The sequence below is a fragment of the Sorex araneus genome, chromosome 11 (genome assembly GCF_027595985.1).
Source record: "Sorex araneus isolate mSorAra2 chromosome 11, mSorAra2.pri, whole genome shotgun sequence".
Taxonomy (NCBI): domain Eukaryota; kingdom Metazoa; phylum Chordata; class Mammalia; order Eulipotyphla; family Soricidae; genus Sorex; species Sorex araneus.
The window spans coordinates 14,853,554-14,878,925 of NC_073312.1; the positions used below are offsets into that span (position 1 = coordinate 14,853,554).

The window sequence follows — 25,372 nt, forward strand, 5'->3', positions numbered from 1 at the left end:
TCAGGTCGGTACAGTTATGCAGAGAATAAGAGTTACTGCTGCAGTCTCGCGGGGATTGAACAGAATTCAGAATATGTCTTCCAAGAAACACTATTAACCTGACATGACCCTTCAAGGTTTTAAATGAATAATTTAAGGCCAGGTGAGAAATACCCAAAGGCTAAAACAATTTGGGAATATTAGGAAGTTTTCGTATTTTTTGGTTATTAACATTTTTTTTGTTGTTGTTGTTAACGGGGAGTTTGATTGTTAGTGAACATTTACCCCTAGGGTAAAAATAAGCTTTAAATAAATAAAACTTATTTATTGAAATGAAAAAAGTTATAAATCAGATATTTCACAAAAAGTAGGCTTTTGTTTTAGAATTTGGTAGATGTGTTAAAAGTGCAAATATTATTTCACTTAAGGCATAAAAAAACAAGAGCTTAATCCCATTTAAAGGGTAAAATACAGAGGCCCTCATTGCCGTTACTCATTTTATGTTGCATAATGTGTGCCTTGAAATTCCCTGCATATAATTTTCAGAAAGTTGGCTCCTTGTGTGCATTCATGTAAGATTTAATACACACATGCCTTTATGCTCCCAGGAGCTATTATAATAGTAACACAAAAGATGTGATTCTTCATTTGTCACATACCTGGAAAGAACTCTTGCAAATTCACATCTGTTTTGTTTAGAATGTCTAGAGATTAAATGCTTATTTAAAAAGACAGTTTAATTGGTTTCATATAGACACACCAAATTTCAGTTTTACGTGTTCACTAAACATCTACCAGTAGTAGCTTGTTTAACCGTCTGTTATGTAGCAAAATAGTGTAGAAGTTAGAAATTTGCATTCCTCGTTGACTTATATGCTGTGTGTTTTTGTAGCACATGATCTGGAAATTGCACTTTGTGACATGGATGAATCTTCACTGACTCTTGGCACCATAGATGTTTCTTATCTGCCAAATTCATCTGAATACAGTGTTGGTCGATGTAAGCACAGCAGTGAAGAATGGGTAAGCTTAAGAAAGGGCTTAACTGACCATTCAATTTTACTCTGTTGTTTATGAAATGGAAAATTCTGAATGTACTATACTCTCAGATCACCTTTATAGCTACAAGAACTGCCCTTAGCTGTTACCTCATGTGACTGAAGTTACTGAAAAATTTTAGAGTATTATGTTAGTTTGGGAAAAAATATTGGTAAGAAAATTTCTAGTGATTCGGGCTGGAGCGATAGTACAGCGGGTAGGGCATTTGCCTTGCACGCAGCCTATTGGGTTTGATTCCCAGCCTCCCATATGGTCCCCCGAGCACTGCCAGGAGTCATTCCTGAGTGCATGAGCCAAGAGTAACTCCTGTGCATCACTGGGTGTGATCCAAAAAACAAAAAAAAGAAATTTCTAGTGATTATGATAAGGCAAAATACGTTTGCTTAGAAAAACACTGCCAGTAGTCATATTTTGGGCGTTTAATTATTTTTCTCTATTCATGTTGCATAATATACTTAATAGGAAATTTATAATGAAAAAGTTCAATTAAAAAATAAATTTCAGTATGCATTTCAATGCATTTTCCTGTATTGTTTTACATACCCATCATGGCATATTTTGAATATTTCTTGAACACCCTATGCTTGATATAAAAAGTGTTGTGGGCTCTTTTTTTTGGTTTTTGCTTCTTAAAAATCTTCTACCAGTGGGATATGAACAGCTTAATTAACTCAAAGAGGCACATTTTTATAATAGAAGGACAGAGGCTCACCTTAGCTATCATTTAAATTATTGTCTTTCTATGTCTTGTTGAAATAAAGCAGTATTATATAAGTTTGCTTCCCATTTAAAGTATTTTGAGTTGTATTTTCACAGTTTGCTTACTCTCTAAGGCTGCTATTGCGCTTTTGTGGGGATGATTTATGGAGGACTAACATGGACTTCTATGATAGGATTCAAGGAAAGGAACTTTGTTTTGTTTTGTTTTGTTTGTTTGTTTTGGGGCCACACCTGGGAGTGCTCAGGGCTTACTCTGACTCTGCACTGGGAATTGCTTCTGCTGGTGCTGGGGGCACCACTTGGAATGAGGGTGGAGCCCAGGTGGACCCTTTGCAAGGTAAATGCCCTCTTGGCTGGACTGTTACTCTCAGCCTCTGACCCAGAGGCAGATTTTTTTCCTCCTGGTAGTACAAAGTTGTTTGACCTTTTGCAAGTTTGTTCCAAATCTTTCAATGAGCCTCTGAGTGTGTTAACAGCTATTGCCAACTTTTACTTTGCTTATGTTCCAAGCTTTGTTCCAGAACTTGATCTTGAAGAGTGTACCTTGAGTGAAAAGCACTTTGGGGAACGTAACAGCTCTCACAAGAAATAGATGTTATCAGTGTCTTCTCTATAGGAAGTAGCTGAATTTTAGACATGAAGTTTCTTGCTATCCTTTTCTCGCCATCCAGACACAGTTTCTTACCTTCATTTTTATTAGGGTGAGTGTGGTTTCCACCCCACTGTCTTCAGATCTGCAACCTTAAAATGGAAAGAAAGCCTAATGAGCCGAAAAAGACCATTTGTGGGAAGATGTTGTTATTCCTGCACTCCTCAGAGCTGGGTAAGAAAGCTGCTGCTACTTGTCCTTCATAAAGGGGCTGAAACCCCAGACATAGACTTCCAAGTTTTCGTGAATTTATGAACAATGAACAATGCATATTTAGACCTCAAGCCTGTGGTATTACAAAGATGTTGGCTCAAGTTTTCTTCTTTTTATTTGTTAGTAGATATTTCCCCTAGAATTGCTGCAAGGTGATAGATAGATTGGTTCTTTTCTTTTTAAGTTTATTATAACTTTAGGCAGAGGATAGATCTTCCTTTCAGTTAACTCTCCTCAAGTTAGTAAGAACCTTCATGTAACTTTCGGGTGCTGAACTTTAGCACTTAAATGTGAAAACCTTTACAAAAGGAGCAAAAATAAGGGGGAAGACTAACAAGTTAAAGCTATGGTTTTACTCTGTTTGGTCTCTTCAGGTCTCTATTTTGGGGGTGGTACAGTAGGAGGGTGTGGGAATCATATGGTAAAAGGATGGTCAATAAAATGTCAGGAGGAAGATTTAAGAAAGAGCATATGGTGGGGCTGGAGTGATAGCACAGCGGGTAGGGCATTTGCCTTGCACGCGGCCGGCTGACCCAAGTTCAAATCCCAGCATCCCATATGGTCCCTTGAGCACCGCCAGGGATAATTCCTAAGTGCATGAGCCAGGAATGACTCCTGTGCATTGCCAGGTGTGACCCAAAAAGCAAAAAAAAAAAAAAAAAAGAAAGAAAGAGCGTGTGGGCTTGGGCTTTATATGGAAAAACTCAAGTCAAACACAATTTTCTGTGTTGCTGTTATATCTGGGTTTGGGTTTCCCTGTTCGCAGAGAGACTACTTGGACCCTAGCTCGAGCTAGAACTAAAGCTTCCTTTGCTTTTGCATTCCCACATGTGGAACTGGTCTCTCTGCGAATGGGAAACCCCAAGCCCCAGTATAACATTGCCACCTAGTAGACGGAGTGGAATCACGTGGAGGAGAGCTTTGCCTCTCGTTGCAGCTTGCCCAAGGGATGAGCAGGCGCAGGCAAGGGGGGGTTCATGGTGGTTATATTCTAAGCAGTTTTTTGCCTTTTAAGAGACCTGTGCAGCCTTCTCTGGAATAGACTAATTATTAGGACATAGAAAACTTCCAGTTCAGTTAAGCTCTGTCACTGAGAGAGGTGGCTTGTGCTCTGGGCTTTGCTAACTGTGGCGGGTGCATTTTCTCCTTGTTATTGGCTTGGCAGGAAAGGGATTTCCTAGTCTGGTATGAAGGGATTTACTAACATGGGAGAGATTTGGGCACCATCCAAGCAATGTGTGATAAGTATTCATGTCTTCTCAAGAATGTTTGATATAAATATTGTTCCTTTTAAAACACAAATGCTTCATGGCAAAACATTTGGGTTGGAAGATCAGGATCTATCTAGTCTAAAGTTGGGCTACTTGAGATTAATGTGCCAGTAGAAATCAATATTTAAATAGAACATCGTGTGGTTTTTCTTTTTAGACTTGGCATCTCCTCTAAGCCTAATTTTAGTAATAGACTAAACCCATACCTTAATTCTCTAGTTAGGAAGGAATTTAGGAGATTATTTGGTGGTAGTCATGCTTTGGTGGTGGAAGTAGGTGAATTTTTTTTAAAAGATAACTGATTTTTTGCCCAAATATACTACCTGATAGAGCATAACTTAATATTCACCTATGGAGTATTTTTTTTTTAAGTATTGTTTGGAAATATTGAAACGTATTTGATATTGTGGCGTATTCGATATGCCAAAAACAGTAATAATAGGCCTCATTCCCCTGACCCTAAAAGAGCCTCCAATCATTGGGAAAGACAAGTAAGGAGAGGCTGCTGAAATCTCAGGGCTGAGTGTAATAGAGACTTATGGGTTAGAGACTCCAAGTAAATCAAGGAACAAAGGAATGACAGTGATACAGTGTTTGGAAATATTTACATTTTAATTGGTTTGGGGCCACTCCCACTGTTGCTGAAGGCTTGCTCCTGCTTTTTGCCTGCAGATGACTCCTGGTCATACTGGGGGGTCCCCCTGGAGTCGCCACATGTAGGCCAGGTACCTTAGTTCCTGTACCATCCCTTTGGTCCCGGTTCGACAACACTTTTAATTTTTTGATATTTGCAACCCTTTATCTGAGATGCTGTGTTTCCTTTTCTCTGTGAAGATTTTACTTCAGTGTTTTACGTCTTCTGCTGGAGACATATCATGATTTCTCAGCATTTATTTTTGGGCAGTTTTACTTTTTGATAAGTAAAGTTAGACTTTCACTGGCTGGGAGATTGCACAGAGGAATTGAGCACAGATGTTGTATGCCAGAGGCTGGGAGTCTGTCCCTGGTACCACATAGGTCCCTAACACCACTGAAAGTAAGCACCATGTTGAGCACTGAGCTGGAAGCCACCCCCAGAAGCCCCGAGAGTGCCTCCTTCCCCCACCCTCAACAAACAAACGTAAAAAGACTTTCAATGTACAATGGGCCAGTTGCTTGCCTCGAAACCATTTGACCCAAGTTCAGTCTGTGGTGCCCCATATGCTCCCCCGAAACCCCATCACCACTGAGTCCTGAGCACAGAGCCCTGAGCATCACCAGGTATGGCCCCCAAACCAAAACACAAACAGAAAAAGTTTTCTAAGTGGAGTTATAAATTATTCTTTCAGGTTATCTGTGAAGAAAGTAACTTCTTCATACATTTTCTCATCAAGTAGACAGTCATGTTATGGAATATGATCCCGAACAAATCATCACTAGCCTCAATTTTTTTATTTGTAAATAGGGTTAGTGTTAGTTAGTGTTTCCTGTTAGTGTATCAGGATTTTTGGTATACTTAATAATATATAAATAACTGCATGGTACTTAGCATGGTATTTTGTGTTTGGGTGACACTGAAGCCTCTAGTATTCCTGTCATGATTTAAAATGATATGTAGCTTCAATCTTTTGGGTTTGGGAGGAAGAGAGATTGGAGGAAAGGGAGAGCGTTAGCAAGAGAGGAAGATGAACTATATTCTTTTCCTGGGGGTTAACCATTTATCTTGAGTTAGTGATCTTTCAAGACTAAAAAAGTGCTTTTTACTTAAACACAGTTTCCCTTCATCATTTAGATTTTTGATGTAACACCGAACTTTGTACTTGAGTTAGAAAAGTCATTAAGTCCAGTTGCATATTTATACCAAATTAAATTTTTTTTAAATTTTTGTTTTATGCAGGATAAATTTTTCAACCCCAGTATCCCATCTTTGGGTTTGCGGAATGTTATTTATATCAATGAAACTCACACAAGGTAAAATAAGTTTCATATTCCTATTAACTCTTGAAAGGAAAACTCCAGAGTAGATACATACGATGAGATTAATGTCTTTGTGTTTTGGAAAGTTGATGTGAGACAGACAGGAAGTTTTTCCTAGAACTGAACAACTGTGATTCTTGCTGCTGCTGTGATGCTCGGATAAGTCTTTCCGTGAGAGTAGATGTCTCTTGCAGCTCTCTCCAACTTACTCCTCTCTTGACTTGGCACATTTCAGTGCCAAAATGTGGAAGGGCTTTATCTAAGGAGAGCTACATGTTTGCATTATCTCCTATTATGGTTTATTTACATGCAAATTACAAAGCAGTGCAACTGTTTGAAATTTGCTTAAGTCTGTGGAGTTTCAGAAGATACGGGCCTCTTTTGAGAAGCTCTTTTGTGACTTATGATTTAGTTTTGTATTTGGGCTGTTTGGCAGAGTGACGCTACCCAAACAGTAATTCACATGTTCAGTCTCAAGTCACACATTCAAGGGTGCATGAAAGAAAGTCGGGCTACAATTATCTGCATCGCTCCTGCGGCGCTTGGTGAGTCCACTCTAGGACCCCTTGTTGGTGGAGCAGATGAAACGGGACTTGGTTTTCCGCATCACAGAACGGAAGCCTCTTGCTTTTGATGCCGTAGACTTAACTTCTCCATGACCTCCTGTTCTCGTTGCAGGCACCGAGGCTGGCTCGCAAGGCGTCTTTCCTATGTGCTTTTTGTTCAGGAGCGAGACGTTCACAAAGGCATGTTTGCCACCAACGTGGCTGAAAATGTGCTCAGCAGCAGTAGGTGAGGCTGGATGGCTACTGGCCAGGGGAGAGGGTGACCGGAGGTGGGGAGAGGGAGCAGTTTCTTTGCTTAACCTTTGGTTTCTTTGAGTCTCCAGATGTATTTTTTTTTTCTGAACATTAAATGTTAAGATGTAAAGAAAGCCAAGGAAAAGAAAAACAAGATTTTGGGGAGCAGGGCCATGGGACAACACCAGTCTTATCTTGTGGATTAATAATTAGGTGGTTTTCTGCTACCTGAAAGGAGCTCAGAGACACATGTTGCCAGAATTCTCTGATTATAAATGTTTGGGACATTGCACTTCCTATCTTGTAGTCAAAATATCCGTTAGAATTTACTGTTGTCCCCAAGGAGCTTGTTTTCAAATGGGAAAGGCTGAACTGAACTCGGATGGAGTGGGAAGCATCATTTGGAAGTCTAGGCACTGGTAGATATCTACCTGGGTCTGGGGAGTGGTAGACTAGAGTGTGTTGAAAGCCTTCAGAGAGATGTAGGTCTTGCTGTTTGATTGCTAAGGCTTGAATAGGCCGACCTGTGCTCAGTGCTCAGTAAAGATCGAACGAATGAATGAATGTTTGAATAAGAAATATAAGAGATCTAATAGTCTGTTGATAATAAAATGATGTGAGTCTGTTGCTTGTGACCATTTTCCTGGCCAGATTGAAATCGGTGCTTTCTAAGAAAACAGTGCTTTAAAAGAATAAACTCAGGGCCAGAGAGATAATACAACGGGTAGGGCGCTTGCCTTTAATGTGGCCTATCTGGGTTCACCTCTCGCTCCCATGAGGTCTCCTGAGCCGTCGTGCCAGGAGTGACTCCGATACAGAACCAAGAGTAAGCTATGAGCCTCAGCACCACTGGGTGTGGCCCAAAAACAAACATAAAAAAAATTGAAGAATAAATAAATAGACTGTTTCAGTGTCCTGAAAAACTGGTCTTTTAGTAGTAATAAATTTTGGGGCTGTGTGGAGTTTTTGCTGTACAAAAATGGTTTTTGCTGTAATCTAAAACTGGTAGCAACAGAGAGAGAAAAAAAGATTGAAACGTCCTTGGATTATTATATATATATATTTTTTTTTTTTTGCTTTTTGGGTTATACCCAGCGATGCACAGGGGTTATTCCTGGCTTGTGCACTCAGGAATTACCCCTGGCGGTGCTCAAGGAACCATATGGGATGCTGGGAATCGAACCTGGGTCGCTGTGTGCAAGGCAAACACCCTACCTGCTGTGCTATTGCTCCAGCCCTCTATTATTATATATTCTGTTTTCTAGGTGAAAACTTTCATGTATATTTCATTCCATCTAGATATGTTATCTAGTGATAGTAACTTGGGTGTTAGAAGTGATTTGAGAACACTTAACTTAAGGCGTCCTTCCAGAATCACTTGAAAGATTGACAAAGTGGGATTAAACTTTCCCTTTTGCTCCCCTGCCCCTGGCTCTGTGTTATTTTCCTGTAGAGCTATGCATTTTTAAACTTTCTGGTTTGAGTTGAAAAACACTTGTAAATATTTATGTCCCTCTTTGATCACTTCCAGAGAATTTTGCGTATAATTCATCTGGGAGTGTCACAGTATTCATTGTTAATAAATTAGGTCTTCAGAAGAAAAATCACACATTGCTTTGGCAGTAAGTGTTGGATACCTCTGAATTATGTGGCTCATTGGAAGCTTCCTTTCTCTCTTCCTGCAACTTTGTATCCCTAACAGCATAGCCAGAGTATTCAGAGATACTTAGTTGCTAGCCAGTGACTTTGAATTACATTCTTCAATTTGCTTCTCAGATTCCTCAGGGATTCATTCACTTTGGAACATAAATGTTCTTACTAATTGATCACTATATCACTGTATCAGTCGTCCCATTTGCTCGAGTGGGCGCCAGTACGAGTGGGTGCGAGTAACGTCTCCATTTGTCCATGTCACATTCAGGGTCAAGGGAATGAGGCTCATTGTTAGTGTTTTTGGCATATCTAATTCGCCACCAGTAGCTTGCCAGGCTCTGCCGTAGGAGATTCTGCATTGCTCTCTTCTGAGAGCTTTGTTTTATAGTCTCTGGATCTTGGCCATTGATGAGATTACATGGTGCTGGGGGCAGTTTGTGGGTGTGACTACTAAGCTACTGAAAAATGGGGGACTTGGGTGGAGGAGGCCCAGGCCCTATCCGAGCAGGTTTGGAGATCTCAGGCACTGGTCCCGCACACCTGGCTCTGTTGGTTCCCTCATAGGTGAGGCTTGTCAAGCGTTTGGAGAGTGACCTTGAGCATGGCTGAGGCTGGGTTCTGGAGGTTTTCGGCTGCCGGGGCTCTACTTGGGGTGGGGAGGGAAACTCAACCTGACCCCCCTCTGAGGGGGCCCCGGTGAAGACAGCCTGGCATGGGGGCAGGAGATTCTGCCCTTACTAATTAATAGCTATTATTAATTAATAATATTGCTATTCAATAACAATATTAAATATCAATGTTGATATTTATTATCACTTGATATTATCCCTCAATGTTATGACAGAGCAAAAGGAAGGACCATCTTGTTTTGCAATCTGTAGTTACAGTTCAGAAATGACTGAAAACAAAGTAGCAGGGAGCCAGTTCCATTGTGTCTTCACTCTCTTGGGTTTCAAACCAGAGTGCAAGAGGCAATCGCTGAAGTAGCTGCGGAGTTAAATCCTGATGGGTCCGCCCAGCAGCAGTCAAAAGCCGTCAGCAAAGTGAGCAAGAAAGCCAAAAGGATCCTTCAGGAAATGGTCGCCACCGTCTCACCGGCAATGATCAGGTATGAAAAGGCAAGGCGGGGAATGTGTGTGGAACAGACAGGACTCGGGACCTTCCTTTGCCAGCACAAAGCTCCTCGCCCCCAAGATACCAGGCCACGTTCTGAGGTTAAACCATGCCCTTTGGATACTCTAACCTTGGGTGGGAGGAGCACAGAAGATGGCCTTAATTACTCCACTGATGGCAGCTGCTGTCTGACTGGGAGTGAGCTAGATTTCACTGACCTATTTCTTAAAATGACATCTTTTTTGTCAGGGCCCTGGGGGAATTGTTCCTACCCAGGGATGCTCAGGACTCACTCCTGGCTCTGTGCTCAGGGACACTCCAGGCAGGACTCAGGGAACCATATGTGTTTCTCGGATTGAACCTGGTGTGTCCTCAGGCAAGGCAAGGGCCTGTCCCCTGCCCATCTCTCTGGCCCCAGCAAGTGCTTTTGTGTTATTTTATCCACCTCAGTATTCTCTGTTCCTAAGCCATTTGCTTCTGAAGCGTGTGCTGTTGGAGGGAAATGTAAGGTCTTGTTGCATTGTATATATTTCTGTAAGTTGCATATGTGCCAGTTAGCAACTTAATCCACACACAAGCACTTGTCGAGGGGAGCTTCAGCACTCTTCAGTGGAGTTGAAGTTCAAGTCAGTTACATACCCATCTATGTGTAGATGCATTTATTCATCCGTTTATTTCACTTCTTTCAGACTGACCGGTTGGGTGCTGCTAAAACTCTTCAACAGCTTCTTTTGGAACATTCAGATTCATAAAGGCCAGTTGGAGATGGTGAAGGCTGCAGCTGAGGCAAGAACCATGTCGATCTGTTGCTTGTTTTGTTTTCTCCAGGTTTTATAGAGTTTTGGAGTTAAAATACATACATACATATTACATACATATATGTATATGTATGTATACATATGTGTGTATTTGTTGCTGTTTTGTTTTGGGGTCACACCCAGCAGTGCTCAGGAGTCATTCCTGGTTTTATCCTGAGGAATTACTCCTGGCAGGCTCATCTGGGGTGCCAGGGATTGAACTCAGATTGGGTACATGCAAGGCATGCGCCCTAGTAGCTGTGATATATCTCAGGCCCCAAGAAATATATTCTTGTATACTCTTGTTGATTCTGGCCCCTGGGAAGATTTGCCCCTTTATGGTAACAAAGAAAGTAGCAGTTAGTAAATGACTTGGCTGGGGGTATCCAAGTCATTTATTTGCTTAGGCCTCCCTCTCAGCTTGTGGAATGAGCTTGAGCTCCTGATTACTCTCCTTCTAGATTCTTTGTGGCCGTATTGTTTTCAGCTAGCTAAGTGTTAAAATCAAAGATGTTCCTGTTACTGGAAAATGTTTATTTAGGGCGAATCACTGACTAGCCAGAAGTGACTCTGACCGAGTATGAAGTTGCAAAGTATGATGACTGAACTCTACATTTTGAATTTTAAATTTGGCATTTTTCCCTTTACTAGACAAATTTGCCGCTTATATTTCTACCAGTTCATAGATCACATATTGACTATCTGCTGCTCACTTTCGTTCTCTTCTGCCATAACATCAAAGCGCCTTATATTGCTTCAGGCAATAACCTCAACATCCCCATCTTCAGGTAAGACCAGCTTTTCCTGTTTGTTTCTCTTTCTTTTGTACTGCCAGCTCAGTGCTTGGGGCACGTGTGGTGCTAGGGACTGAGCCCAGGGCTCCTGCAGGCAAAGATGCACTCCATAAAATAAAATTAAAAAAATTAAAAAAATATAAAAGAAAATGCACTCCAGCCTTTAAGCCATTGATTGCCTTGGCCCCAAGTTGGTCAAAATAAAATCAACCTATTTTGAAATTAAAGTTATAAAAAGTTGCATTTTGAATATGCTTTTTTATTTTATCTTGATACGTGTGATTGTGAAAACAACAGCATTTCTTAAAAGTATAAAAGTAATGCAAGTTAATTTTAGAAAATTTAAATTGTATGGAAAGGCATTAAGGCTATCACCATTTTTTGTGTTATTTCTTTATCTTGGGGTGTAGTCTTGAACTCAGGGCCTTGTACACATGAGACTTTTGTTCTGCTGCCGGGCTACATGCCTGGCTCATGTTTCTGTGACTTATAGGGCAGAGTTGGTGAATGGCAATAGCTCAGCTGTATGGTGATGATTTAACAAGGGTATGAAATGCAGTTGGAAATACAGGAGAGCCAGATTGCCTTGGGCTTGGCAGTAGGGAGTGGGGTCAGAGTGGGGGTACCCGAATAGTGAGGGGACAACCTAGGGGTAAACAAGAAGAACTGTACCTGTTACTTCAGCCTCGTAATGGAGTAGAGCTAGAAGAGACAATAGTTTCAAAACAGCAAAAAGAAAAAAAAAAAAGCTGTGCTCTAGAGGTTTACCTGGGGAGTGTACTGCATCTCATGCGGAGGAAACAGCATGTCCATGGCAGCTGTGTCCTGTGGGATTAGGATGTAGGATGCTTCGGGAGGACAACAGGCTGCAGGCAGTACTGCCACAGGTGGTGAGAACTGGATCCCAAACATTTTGTCGGCCAGGAGTCTAGTGTGCTCCAAGCATGAGAAATGACAGGTTCAAATTTGTATCTTGGAAAGTCATTTTGGAATTAGGAGGGGTGAAATCAGTTCTGACTATTGCGTAGTTCTGGTGAAAGACACTGGAGGTTTAAGTGAAGAGTTTCCGAGTGCTCTTGGAGGGGAGGGCATAGATTTGGAGGCTGTTTTAGGAATTGTGTTTACTAGACCGAGTGCTAGTCCAGCTATGGCTCTGCAGAGGGGCAGTAAGGGAGGGAGGAAGGCACCCGGGTCTTAGCGGTGGGCACCGGATGGGCCTGGGGAATGCTCAGGCAGGCCTACTCTGCAAGAGGGAGAGTGCGAGGAGCTGTGTGTGGAGAGTGGGCCGGCAGTGTGGCAGGTAGGGTCTAGCCGGGTGGCAGGCATCCTTTGCATGCACTGAAGACTGATCCTCAGCCTCATAGTCCAGGGAACGCCTTCTGAACCCTTTGGTTCCGAGTTCCATAGCGAATCAGACCCATGTGAATGCTGGAGAAGAAGGCATTCATTCATGTCGCCAGCCAGCACCTAGCTGTGCTTAGAGAAGAGGTCACAGGATGTTCATCATCCGCTTCTAAGGAGGAATCTTTGTGGATTGTTAGTCACTTTTTTTTATATATGTATATTTATCCTGCAGTTCTATTCTCAAAGAGTGAGATAAGTTTGGGGACATCTTACTAACACCTTCATCATTGACTCTCAAAGAGACTGAAATGCATCTTTATATTAGTGTCACTATTTGAAAAGAGTAGGCTGAGGTTTTTAGTATGGAGAAGTTGACTTAAATCAGTGTTACAGAAAGAGACACGGGTTTATGAAAAGAATTGTTTTATTCCTCTCTCTGTCCATGAAGCAGACTTCTGTTTTGTTTTGGAAGGATGGTTGTTCTTGCTTTCAGTGTGATAAAATTGTCCTTTTCTCACATATACCTGCTCTAAGCAGTATATTTTTTTAGAGAGAGTTTTCTCAAAGGAGCTTTCATTTGTAATAAATGTGCTATAAACAAATTTTAGGATGTCTAACAGTCAGTGTCTTGAGACACTCTTGTCAGGATTTGAAAAGGGTAGAATCTGTCATTGTTCTTTCAGAATCCGTACCATCACCTTCATGGGGTAATATCTTAGAGCAAGCACAAGAGGTCTTTATTACACAGTGAAATTCTAAAGGCTGGTAAACAATACAAATAACTGAAATGTATCAATAATACTGAAAATGGAAACATAACTTATTTTTATTGTCAGCAGCTCAAACAATACACATGGTTTATACCCAAGTGGCAAATGTTAGGGAATAATTTGTATTTGAGTCTTTCTTTGATACTTTTTCATAAATAATTAATGCATTCTTGAATTCACAGTACGTTGATCCGCAAGCTTGGGGGCTTTTTCATACGACGGAGGCTAGATGAAACGCCAGATGGACGGAAAGATATTCTCTACAGAGCTTTGCTCCATGGGGTATGTGTCACCTTTTACCCTTAAAGCCCAGATGACAGTTATCCCTGTGGGTGTGGATGAAAGAATGGACTTGAGGGAGATTTTTAATTATTTGAGTGATTATTGCTTAGGTGTGAGGCTAGATTAATTATTGATAACACCAAAATATAATCTGCTAATATAAAATATATACTAAAATATATATTTCAGTAGTCAAGTCAGAATGTGATAAAATTGTCACAAAAATTGTCAGGATGTTTTCATGGTGGTTGTTGATTATTTTAAAATAGAGCTTGCTGAGTTTTTTTCTGTGTGGGGGAGGTTAAGTTCATGCTTTACTTTTCCCTTGTATCCCAGCATGTAGTTGAACTACTTCGACAGCAGCAGTTCTTGGAGATTTTCCTGGAGGGGACACGCTCTCGGAGTGGAAAAACGTCCTGTGCTCGAGCAGGCCTTTTGTCAGTAGTGGTGGATACTCTGTCGACCAACACCATCCCGGACATCTTGGTGATACCTGTTGGGATCGCCTATGATCGTATTATTGAAGGTCACTACAATGGCGAACAGCTGGTAAGAGCACTCCTGAAGACAGAGGCTTCTGTTCTTTGCGGGATCAGTGTGTTTGCAGGTTTAACTAAGAAGGATGTTTAGTTTTCCCGGCCTTAAAGCGCAGCCTGAGTCATGGTGAGGGGGGCCTGGAGAGTAGCTCTCACCACCTCTCTCGGTTCGGTTGGTAAGCTGACGTGGGGCTTTCCTGGACTTACTGGAACCGAATCCATTCATCAGTATTGGCCTGGGACCTAGGGCTGGACTATGGGAGAAGGCTCAGCATAGAGCTGCCATGTCTGCAGAGGGGGTTGGGGTGGGGTGTTACCTGGTTCATTCTGCCCAGGGTGTGCTTTTGTGCAGCTTCTAAGTTAGGCCTGAGGCATTGGCTGGGAATGTGTCAGTAAAGCAACTATAAATTAATTTGAGGAATGTCAACGCATTTTTATTACACTGAAGTAGAATAGTTACAGAAGACTGTGTGAGCCGTGAGCACGCAGTGCATGCCCATGTAGCCGGCGCCAGGCCAAGGAACAGCACTCCTGACCCGGGAGCCAGCCCCTTCCCCTTCCGCCACTCTTCCCTTAGGCAGCGCTTCCCCTTGATTTCTGACAGAGCAGACTGAGTGTGCGTATTGTGTGCCTGCCAGCCTGTGACTATGAGTGTGTGGTCTCTGTCGCCTCTGGTGTGCCTGTGATGTGATAGCATCATTTGTTGCCTCTAGTTAGAGTGTCCCCATTCGTACCGCTAGACAGCATTGCATTGCAAGAATATATACTTGATTACCCAGTGGTGGAAGGAAGTTCGATTTCCACTCTGGGGATAGGGCTCATTCTTTTTTTTTTTTTTTTTTTTGCTTTTTGGGTCACAGCCGGCAATGCTCAGGGGTTCTTCCTGGCTCTGCACTCAGGAATCACTCCTGGCGGTGCTCAGGGGACCCTGTGGGATGCTTGGAATCGAACCTGGGTCAGCCATGTGCAGGGCAAATGCCCTACCCACTGTGCTACCAGTCCAGTAGGGCTCATTCTTGGAGTCTGGCTTAATGAATGTTTTGTATGCATTTTGTTCGTCTGTGTTTAGGAAGAGAATGGGTGGCATCTCTGTTTAAGTGTTTAACTTTGCAGGTACTGCCAGTCCTCCAAAATACATTTAGCAAAATATAATTGCCATCCCCAAATACAGGGGGACTGGGGACACTTTAGATATTGAAAAATGAGTCGATAGCCCTGATGACTGCATGGTTATGTCTTATGGCTTGCCCCACATTGTGTGAGTGTCCTGTCTGCCCACTCTGCCCTGCCTGAGCCTCCTGAGCTCCCCTCTGAGTCCTGTATCCGTTATGTGGCCATCATTGTGCCGGATGACGCTTTATGAGCCAGTGCATGCTTATGAAATGGATAAGGGGCTAAAGGCCTCTGCCAGGCTGGAGCTGGCGTTCTGTTAGCCACTGGAAGGCGTGGAGGTGCTGGTGATGGTGAGACCTCAGAGAAGGGCCTCTGTCACACCTTCCCTTCCCACAGCTTACCAGCTTTCCAGGCTCCTGTGCCTTTTCATATTGAACTGGTCGCCACTGGGATTCTTGTATACAGCCCCACACACCGTGGGTCAGTAGTACATGTTCTGGCTTTCATCTCCGACATGGAGATCCCAGTGACATGACCACAGCATAATTTTCCTAAGTCGCATTTTAACTGACTCGCTGCTGGTTTACTAATACTGTCACATTTGAGGAGCATGTGTGTGTCGTTCTCACCGTGCCTGCCTCCATTGTTTCAGTGCCATCACACTATAAAATGACTCCTGCGACCCCACCCCTCGTACTCCCCTTTCCCTTTCTAGAAAACACTAGAAAACCGTGTTTTTGGCCAAGTCTGAGATTCATGTTTGTCTCTGGAGCATCCTTAATTGCACAACATTTTCTGACCAGTGTCAGGCAGGAATCTTTATTTTCCTTCTTTCTTTATGGTATTTTTCATGACCGCCTCTAGAACATACAGAACATGTTACTTTGGATAACAGAATGTTGGCAGTGCGTTAGCTTTATTTCTCACCACCTCAATTCTTTCCACATTGGAATTTAGGGAAAACCTAAGAAGAACGAGAGTCTTTGGAGCGTGGCCAGAGGTGTTATCCGGATGCTGCGGAAGAACTACGGGTGTGTCCGAGTGGACTTCGCGCAGCCGTTTTCCCTGAAGGTGAGTGTCCCTGGGTGCCCAGCACGGCTCCAGCTCTGCCTGTCTTCTCTTGAAAACCGAGGGTGGTGACAGGATGGTGCTTCCTAGATTTTTCTACCCCAGCACGTGTGTTGACTAAGAAGAGTGAATTTTTCTTGCCTTTGGGAGATACTGATCTCGACATTCATCGGTGTTTCTAAACATCAGTGCTTTCCGTGTTGTGTTGTGCATCTATATATCAACACGCTCTGTTCTGGTTTGAAATTGTCCTGGGAGAAGTTTTTGACACCATGAGTCCTGAGAGCTGGGTCAAGCAGACTGTGTCCACTGCGATCAGGCTGACCAGCTGATCGGCCTCTGATGCCCATGGCATGCGGCGGGGAGCAGCCAGCGAGAGCAGGTTCCCGAGATGCTCGGGCTCCTTGTCCTGGGGGAAGGGGGCAGAGGAGTGGACTGGCCAGCCCGGGCGAGGAGCCGCCGTCCCACTGCTCTGCCCCACTTTGCAGTTTTCCTGGAGCAGACTCGCTTCCTGTGAAATCTAAGAAGCTCGCCATGTCTTACCACCCTTTCCCCTTGGGTTTGTTTAGCTGTGGCCATGGTGCAGGCCCTCTCTTGTTAGGATCTGCCTTTGAATGAAGGTTCTTTGGACTATTACGTGACATGTAAGCCTTCAAAAGTATGGATGTGCTGACGAGCAGATTAGCACTGGGGATGTAATTTTTATTTCTTTATTTTTCTATTGATGAGGCTAGTTAAAATTTTTCCTCTTGTAAAACAGTGTTCCTGCAGCAGCAGCTCTCTCTGCTTCTGTGAGTTTTCAGTTCCTCGGTTTTATCCCTGAGAGTGTGCCAAGTCGTTCTGGGCTTGTGAACAGCGTGCGGGACGGAGAAAATATTGCTCATCCTCTGTAGCATGGCCCAGTTTATAAGCCATTTAGTGCCTCCTGCCTCTTTGAAGATTAAATTCTGTCTCTGGCGTGTTGGCGCGAGCGAGAGGCCGAGAATGAGTGGCTGTGCTCTGTCCTTCCCCAGGAATATCTGGAAAGCCAGCGTCAGAAACCAGTGACTGCGCCCGTCTCCCTGGAGCAAGCACTGCTGCCCGCCATCCTTCCCTCCAGGTGAGCCCGGCTCCCTTCTCCTGTGCACACGAATGTGTGCATTTTTTTTTTTTAATTGAATCACCATGTGGAAAGTTACAAAGCTTTCAGGCTTAGATCTCAGTTACACAATGCTCGAACACCCATCCCTTCACCAGTGCACATGTTCCACCACCAAGAACCCCAGTATACCTCCCCTCCCACCCCCAACCCTCTGCTTGTGTAGCTGATAAGTTTCACTTTACTTTCTCTTTACTTTGATTACATTCAATACCTCAACAAAAAACTCACTATTATTATTTGGAGTTTCCCCCCCAAAATCAGACCTGCTGACAAGGAAGCATTTGATAATTTGTTTTCCATTGCTAAGAGTTGAAGAGATGAGGTCTGGGTTTCTGTATTTTAGTATTTTAGTAACTAAGTCCAGGGAAATTTCTGCAAGAAATTGCATCATTGCAAGCTCGTACCTCTCTTTAGTGGTCCTTATAATGTGGCGGTTGCCACGCCAACACCCCCCTTCCCCCCGAAAGGAAAAGCCAAGAGAGTAAAATGTTTCCCCTTGTGGGGCGGCATGGGACCGTGGCTTAGTTCACAGTCTAGAGACATTTATGCAAGAAGCTGCCGGTGCCAGAAGTAGACAGGTGGCCTCCGGGATCATGGTCATTCAGCAACGGAGAGGCTGCACACGTGCGGTCACTCGGTCGCATCTTGGCGGAGAGCCGAATGTGTGCATTTTTGCTTCTCTTTGAGGAGCTACCTGAGGAACTTTTCTTTGGGTCTGATAAAACATATTCAAATGACATGTTTTCATATCAGTCTGGAGGTTTTCAACTATTTGTGCTGTAAAATCTTTTTGATTCTGTGACTCATTCTTTGACAAATGGTCTTGTATGTTGGAAATGAGTTCTTTTTAGTGGTTTATGCATGTTTTACAAAAGTGGCACATATGAAAGCGTTGTTTGCCTCCCCCCGCCCACCGACTGTAGAATTTGACTTGAATCATAACTTAGAAAAAGGAATAGGTAAAAAAAAACCACAAAGGATTAGTGAGTTCTTTAATGTATTCAAGAATCGTGTTTTCAGAAATGGCATAAAGGAGCCAGACTGATACTACAGTGGGTAGGGCATTTGCCTTGCACATGGCTGACCTGGCTTTGATCTCTGGCACCCCAAATGGTCCCTGAGTCCACCAGGAGTGATTCCTGAGTGCTGATCCAAGAGTAAGCCCTGGGCACTGCCAATTGTAGCCCAAAACATAAAAACAAACAGAAAAATCGGAAATGACATAAATGTTTTTTGCATTTTTTAATGGATTTCGGAAGTAATGTGCTACCATAAATCTCTTTATGATTTAAGTTTAGAACACATAATACTTTCAAGTATCCAATATATTTTAAAACTTTTCTTTCACATAACGTGCCCTATAAAAATTAAAAAGAGCTAATTACAGAAACCGAAACTTCTCAGGCCCAACGATGCTGCTGAAGAAGGCGCAGATGCATCAGCCGTCAACGAGTCGAGAAATGCAGCCGATGAGTCATTCCGAAGGAGACTGATCGCCAATCTGGCCGAGCACATCCTCTTCAGTAAGTGGGAGGCCCGGCTCTTCTCCGCCTGCAGCGCAGGGTCGGGCCATGCACAACACACAGGCTTTGGAGCGTGCAAAAGTTTGGTGTGCTGACTCAGTCATGCAGCGCACGGATGGGGTGGGGGGTGGGAAGGCTGCTAGGAGCGAGGTGGTGCTGAGGGACCCGAGGCTGGCAAGCGAGATTCCCCCGTGTGGCTCCTTCTGAGTAGCAAGCACTCGCCTGTTGCTTCTTACGCTTTCAGGAAACTGCTTGTCTCAGATTGCGGGCTGCCTCCTTGGCTCATGAGTTTGTTCTCTGGAACTGTGATAGCAGCACCTCGTTTATAGTCCTATGCATGTGCCCTTCGACCCTGCGACGGTCTGTGGGTGCTGGCACTGAGGGCACTGAGCATCGGTGAACGTGGAGAGCCCCGAGTTAGCTGTAGGGACCGCCTGCTGATCAAGAAAGTCCCTGTCCTCAGGAGTAGCGGTCCTCGTTTGGAGAGCTGGGTGGAATTACCTCAAGTGGGAAGACCCAGATTGGGGAAGGGTGTGTGTGTGGGGTTATGATCAGTGTCCTGAAGCTCCCGACAGCAGTGTTGGGTCACGGTAGCTCTGATGTCCTGCAGCAGGACTGTGGCCCAGCCTTTGGTTGGCGGCTCGTCCCCATGCTTGGCTGCTGTCCAGGTCCCCCTCTGAGTCTAGCTGCTTTGCTCCCGGCCACCTTTCTCAGTGCATCTGATGGTCTCGCATCTGGGTGCTAAAAATAACGTGCCTTAATGTTGAGGTCTCATTCCCCTCACCCTGAAAGAGCCTCCAATGCGGCACCATTGGGAAGGATGAGTAACGAGAGGCTTCTAAAATCTCAGGGCTAAGACGAATGCAGACGTTACTGAGACTGCTCGAGAACATCAATGGGATGATGATGATGATGATGATGATGATGATGATGATGATGATGATGATGATGATGATGAATGTTGATGAATGTTGAGGGGCTGGAAAGTAATGGAAAGCCCAATGCTGAGCAGTCAAGGGTGTCTTTTTTTTTTTTTTTTTTGCTTTTTGGGTCTCACCTGGAGATGCACATGGGTTATTCGTGGCTCTGCACTCAGAAATTACTCCTGGCAGTGCTCAGAGGACCATATGAGATGCTGGGAATTGAACCCGGGTTGGCCGCATGCAAGGCAAACGGCCTACCTGCTGTGCTATCGATCCAGCCCCCAGGAGTGTCGCTTTGAGGGTTTTTATCAGTCGTCTTGTTACGCAATTTCGAATCAAATATTCATGTTTTTAAGCTTTTTATAGATGTTCTTTATAATGGCCATACATAGGATACTAGACAGTCTAGGTAGTTTTTTCAAGTTTGTTTCATTTTTTATTTTGGGCCACATCCAGTTGTGTTCAGGGATCACTTCTGGTAGGGCTCAGGGGGACTATATGTAGTGCTGGGGAGCAAATCTGGTTCAGCTTTGTGCAAGGCAAGTGCCCCACCCACTGCACTATCTCTTTGGTCGGAATTCTTGGAATTTTAAAAAGCTATATATTTGAACATGATGGACAATAACAATGAAGTATTTATAAGTCTATAGTAATTAAAAATATTTGCAAATCATGTCCTGAGTTCAGATTACTCCTTGGGCATTCTCATGCTTAATTTATATAATGATAATTTTCTATACTTTTTTTTTTAATTGAATCACCATGTGGAAAGTTACAAAGCTTTCAGGCTTAAGTCTCAGTTACACATTTCTTGAACACCCATCCCTTCACCAGTGCACATATTCCACCACCAAGAACCACAGTAAACCTCCCCCCCCAGCCCCCCACCCCACCTGTGTAGCTGATAAATTTCACTTTACTTTCTCTTTACTTTGATTACATTCAATATTTCAACAAAAAACTCTGAGTGCTGGGTTGTGGACCGCAGTCATTTTCAGAAGTGTTTCTGCCTCTTTCCTTCTTAACTCTGATGAAAGTTGTTTTATATTTATATGGTGCAATCAACTAGGTGAGAATTTCATTTTGCTAACAAGGAAGCTGAGTCTTTGCTATTTCAAGTACTTTTATCCAAGTCATGAAATCAGCATAGAAGTTAGAATATGAGCTCAGAAACTCTGACTTCAGATTCACCCATCTCCACTGTGGTGGTGAATCCACGCTCGAGAGCGGACTTGCCATTTTAGTAGCCTGAGTCCAGGAGCAGATCAGGAAACACTTACGGGCAAGCTCCTGGGACTGGTCCGTGCTTGGGATCAGGATGCTTTCCTGACTGTGCCCTGCTGCAGTCACTACACCCCTTTGCATGAAGGATGGTCTGTCTCCCATGGATTTTTCTCGTACTGACTATCATGAATAGTGAGCTCTGTTAGGTTCCATTGCCATAGTACCTTGTAATGGTCCGAGTTCCTTTTGCTAAATCACAGGTACAGGATGTGGATGGAGGACTCAGATTTAGGTACTTTAGCTACTTCTGAGTAACCACATTCGGTACCTTCTTCACCGAGAGTCTCATCTATATTTGAAATCTCTATACAGCTAACGCATGGTGTTTGCCTTCCAGCTGCTAGCAAATCCTGTGCCATCATGTCAACACACATCGTGGCCTGCCTGCTCCTCTACAGACACAGGCAGGTATGTCCACAAAGCCCCCCGAGGTGGAGTAGAACATCCGGGGAAATTCCTGCTAGAAACACAAGCACTTTTGCCTTTCTGATTGCTGCTCCTCCTCACTGGGATCCTGTGTGCTCACGTGTTTTGGCTAGCGCTTTCTGTCCTCATCCGGCAACTGGCTTTTCCTTTTTCTTTGTTCAATTCTCAGCCAGCAAGGCTGGCAGTTCAATGCCAGGGCCCAAAGATGCAGGGCTGGTGGGCCTTGTGGTGCCAGGGTTACTCGGGCCATGCTGGTGGGCCTTGTGGGACTCCAGGCTGTCCTGGCGATGCTCGGGGGGCCAAGTTGTGCCAGAGATCAAACCGTTGTCAGCTTTATGGGGGCCGTATACACCTTATCCCTTGTACGGTCTCTCTGGCGCTGGAGTCTAGTTTATTTTTCACCCCTTTGCAGAATTGCTCTGCATGGGTGTTCTGGCCCTGTACAGGGAAAGTCAAGACAAGAAGGAAAGTACCTTGAACAGCCTCTCCGCCCCCCGGGAAGTACCTTTTTCACTAGTATGAGGCCATTTCTGTCGGTTTCTCCAGGGCATTGATCTCTCCACACTGGTGGAGGACTTCTTTGTGATGAAGGAAGAAGTCCTGGCTCGTGATTTCGACCTGGGGTTCTCTGGAAATTCAGAAGATGTGGTCATGCACGCCATCCAGCTGCTGGGGAATTGCGTCACCATCACCCACACCAGCAGGAACGATGAGTTTTTCATTACTCCCAGCACTACGGTCCCATCAGTCTTTGAACTCAACTTCTACAGCAATGGCGTCCTCCACGTCTTCATCATGGAGGCCATCATAGGTGTGTGGGGCCCCCAGACCTTCTCATGGAAAAGATAAAGGGCTTAAGACGCAGAGCGGGCTCAATTCAGTTTGGGCAATGGGGCCCCTGATGGCTCTGCTTTTAGTTTTCAAATGAAAGTTTGATTACTATATCTTACTTTCACATTATTTGGTCAAGTATTTCCGTAGTCTCTTAGTCACGGAATGCACGGGATTCCTCTGTGCTGCGGAGAGGCAGGTGCCTGGCTCTCCAGGGACAGCAGGACAGCTAAGTGGGATGAGACACACATGTGGCGTAGAAGTGGACAGAGGGCACTCATTTGTGACAGCGGGGGGAGGAGGAGGAGGAGGAGTGTGGAGGAGACGGAAGCTCCCCCAGTGGGAGTGTGACGGAGTTGGCACCACAGGGGTTACAGGGCACCGATCAGGCGGGGATTTGCAGAGATCCATTTATCCAGTGGATGTAGGTGCTTATTTTTGTCATGTTAGCAGTTAAGGGAATCTGAGGTACTCAAGCCGGCCAGAGCACTTCTTGGCACTCTGGAGCCTTCAGCTTCCCTGATGCCTTCATTTTTGCAGCCTGCAGCCTTTACGCAGTTCTGAACAAGAGGGGCTCAGGGGGACCTTCAGGCGCATCCCCCCACCTGGTCAGCCAGGAGCAGCTGGTGCGGAAAGCCGCCAGCCTCTGCTACCTGCTCTCCAACGAAGGCACCATATCACTCGTAAGTACTTTGTGCCACTACCCTCTTGGTCTGGGACATTTTGTGACATCACGAAGCTCTTTTGCTCTTCTCTGAGAGATGTTTTGGGTTTTGGTCCATTATCGAAGCTTACAGTCGATCCCGGGTCTCAGCGAGCGCCGACCCACTGTGTCCTCGCTGTTGTGGCTTCCTGTCCAGCCCTGCAGCCCGGGCCCGAGCAGACGGTTGCTCCCTGTGAGTCACATCTGGGGCCACTGGGCAGAAGCCTTGGAGACCGAAACACTCGGGAAAGCTCAGTTCTTCTCACTTCCCAAGTGGGCCCAGGAGCCTGAAGGAGCGTTTGGGCTCCAGCACAGCACGTGCGGACACTTCCAAGGCATGTGTGTGTGTGTGTGTGATAGAACAGATTTTCTTTCCTCCACTGAACTCACCCACAAGTAGAAATCATACTTTATTTCACGTCTCATGTTTTGGGCTGGGATGCGACTCAGTGGCAGGGCTCAGCCTTGCCCGTGGGGACCTGTGTCCAGTCACTGGCTTTGCAGTCGGTCGGTCAGCCCACAGAGTCTAATCTCGTCATCACTTACGCGGGCGTGCCTTGGAGCATTTTTGAGGACATGTGTTTGGAGAACGGCTCTCCTCCTCGGCATTCTTGTGTGTGGCAGGGTGATGGTCCTGGGAGAACCCCTGGGTGGCAGGATGGGAGCAGGGAGCTTGAGAGGGGCAGGGCGAATAAGCGTCCCAAGGATCCACCTTGTCCCTTCTGGGGCACTTGCTATTGTGTTTCCTCATGTACCACCTTTGTGTCCTATATTTGTTACAAGGGAAATTATCGTGGGAAGATTGTCTTAGAGTGAAATCACGGGGCTGGAGCAGTAGTACAGCGGGTAGGGCATTTGCCTTGCATGGGGCCGACCCGGGTTCAATCCCCGGCTTTCCATATGGTCCCCTGAGCACCACCAGGAGTAATTCCTGAGAGCAGAGCCAGGAGTATCCCCCGAGCATTGCTCCCCTCCTGAGGGGAGGGAGACTGAGCTTGGGAGCGTCCTTGGCGGGGGGTGGCATTGGGTGCTGTGCCAGCCAGCTGAGTGAAGGCTCCCCCAGACTTCGCTGTCCTCATGAAGAGGGTGGGCAAGAGAAATCTTAGAGCAGGCTTCGCTGGGCAGATTGGTCATGCCCTGGAAGGGAGGGCCGCGCCCCGGCACTGTGCTCTCAGCCTGTTTAAAAGCAGGCGGGGGTGGGGGTGCAGTGCCATTCACATCCCAGTGGCTTTTCTTTCAGCCCTGCCAGACGTTTTACCAAGTTTGCCATGAAACCGTAGGAAGGTTTATCCAGTATGGCATTCTCACCGTGGCAGAGGTAAGAGGACAAGCTGACCATTCTGCTCTTTCGTTTCTGGCTCTTCATTTTCTCATCTTTGCTGTCAGTAGTATTAACTAATGCGGTGACCCGTCACTCCGACGGGGAGATTGCGCGAGGCACGTAGTCAAATCCCGATGAGGAGGAGAGGGAAGGCCCGGGAGGCGGGGGGCCGTGGAGCGTTTTGGTTTCTGTTTGCGTGGCCGTGTTGTCCGAAGCATGCCTCGTCCCTCCCCCGTGGGAGGTTTGGGTTCTGAAATGCCACGTGGGACTCTCCCCGCGGGCTCACTAGCTTGCACCGTGCACGTCTCCCTCTCGAGGTCCTGTTTTAATTCTGGTATATTTGTTATAGAGGATGTGGCCCGGGACGGTAGATCTCTATTTAGGAGAGGTGAGGGTGTTTTCATTTGGCTTTTATTCGATCCTTCCTTCCTCCTCGCCTCTCCTCTGGTGTCCCCAGCGGCCTTGAGCTTGGGAGGGGAAGTGGGGCGAGTCTGCGACTGGCCGAGCGGAAGAGAGCGGCGGCCTCTCGTCCTGACTCGCTTTCCCGTCCTCTCCTCGGCCAGCAAGACGACCAGGAGGACATGAGCCCCGGCCTCGCCGAGCAGCACTGGGGGAAGAAGCTTCCTGCACCGCCGTCTTGGCGGAGCGACGAGGAAGACGAGGACAGCGACTTCGGCGAGGAGCAGCGCGACTGCTACCTGAAGGTACCGCGGGCGGGAGGCTCGGGGGGCTGCGGCGTGCGCTGTCCCTGACACGCGGGAGTCACCTGCCTCTGTCCCTCCCCTCCCGCTCTGGCGCCCTTAGGTGAGCCAGTCCAAGGAGCACCAGCAGTTCATCGGCTTCCTGCAGCGGCTCCTGGGCCCCCTGCTGGAGGCCTACAGCTCCGCGGCCATCTTCATCCACAGCTTCAGCGGCCCCGTGGCCGAGCCCGAGTACCTGCAGAAGCTCCACCAGTACCTCCTCACCAGGACCGAGAGGAGCATCGCTGTGTATGGTACGGCCCGCCCCCCGCCCCGCTGCTCTCTGCCCGCTGGACACGGGCGGAGAGGCATGGGTTTCACAGTCACTGCTGCGAGGCGGTGTATCCTCACACCCCCTCTCCC

At 45.6% G+C, this 25,372-nt stretch overlaps 1 protein-coding gene across 6 annotated transcripts in view; it reads left to right on the forward strand.

Moving 5' to 3' along the window:
- The window catches only part of GPAM (glycerol-3-phosphate acyltransferase, mitochondrial), a 61,392-nt gene that overhangs the window by 30,338 nt on the left and 5,682 nt on the right, over positions 1 to 25,372 (forward strand). For 3 of the 6 annotated variants that reach the window (XM_055118809.1, XM_055118810.1, XM_055118807.1), the window contains 19 exons: positions 872 to 1,002; positions 2,459 to 2,581; positions 5,768 to 5,841; positions 6,526 to 6,639; positions 9,262 to 9,408; positions 10,103 to 10,199; positions 10,862 to 10,998; positions 13,301 to 13,400; positions 13,737 to 13,949; positions 16,007 to 16,120; positions 17,131 to 17,216; positions 18,663 to 18,781; positions 21,326 to 21,396; positions 21,961 to 22,225; positions 22,786 to 22,928; positions 24,189 to 24,266; positions 24,619 to 24,657; positions 24,833 to 24,973; positions 25,074 to 25,263. In XM_055118809.1, the coding sequence (XP_054974784.1) occupies positions 901 to 1,002; positions 2,459 to 2,581; positions 5,768 to 5,841; positions 6,526 to 6,639; positions 9,262 to 9,408; positions 10,103 to 10,199; positions 10,862 to 10,998; positions 13,301 to 13,400; positions 13,737 to 13,949; positions 16,007 to 16,120; positions 17,131 to 17,216; positions 18,663 to 18,781; positions 21,326 to 21,396; positions 21,961 to 22,225; positions 22,786 to 22,928; positions 24,189 to 24,266; positions 24,619 to 24,657; positions 24,833 to 24,973; positions 25,074 to 25,263 (2,353 nt within the window). In that variant the 5' untranslated portion in view covers positions 872 to 900. Of the gene's footprint in view, positions 1 to 4; positions 143 to 871; positions 1,003 to 2,458; positions 2,582 to 5,767; positions 5,842 to 6,525; positions 6,640 to 9,261; positions 9,409 to 10,102; positions 10,200 to 10,861; positions 10,999 to 13,300; positions 13,401 to 13,736; positions 13,950 to 16,006; positions 16,121 to 17,130; positions 17,217 to 18,662; positions 18,782 to 21,325; positions 21,397 to 21,960; positions 22,226 to 22,785; positions 22,929 to 24,188; positions 24,267 to 24,618; positions 24,658 to 24,832; positions 24,974 to 25,073; positions 25,264 to 25,372 lie in introns of all 6 variants that reach the window. The other 3 variants (XM_055118805.1, XM_055118806.1, XM_055118808.1) reach the window with 2 other exon arrangements.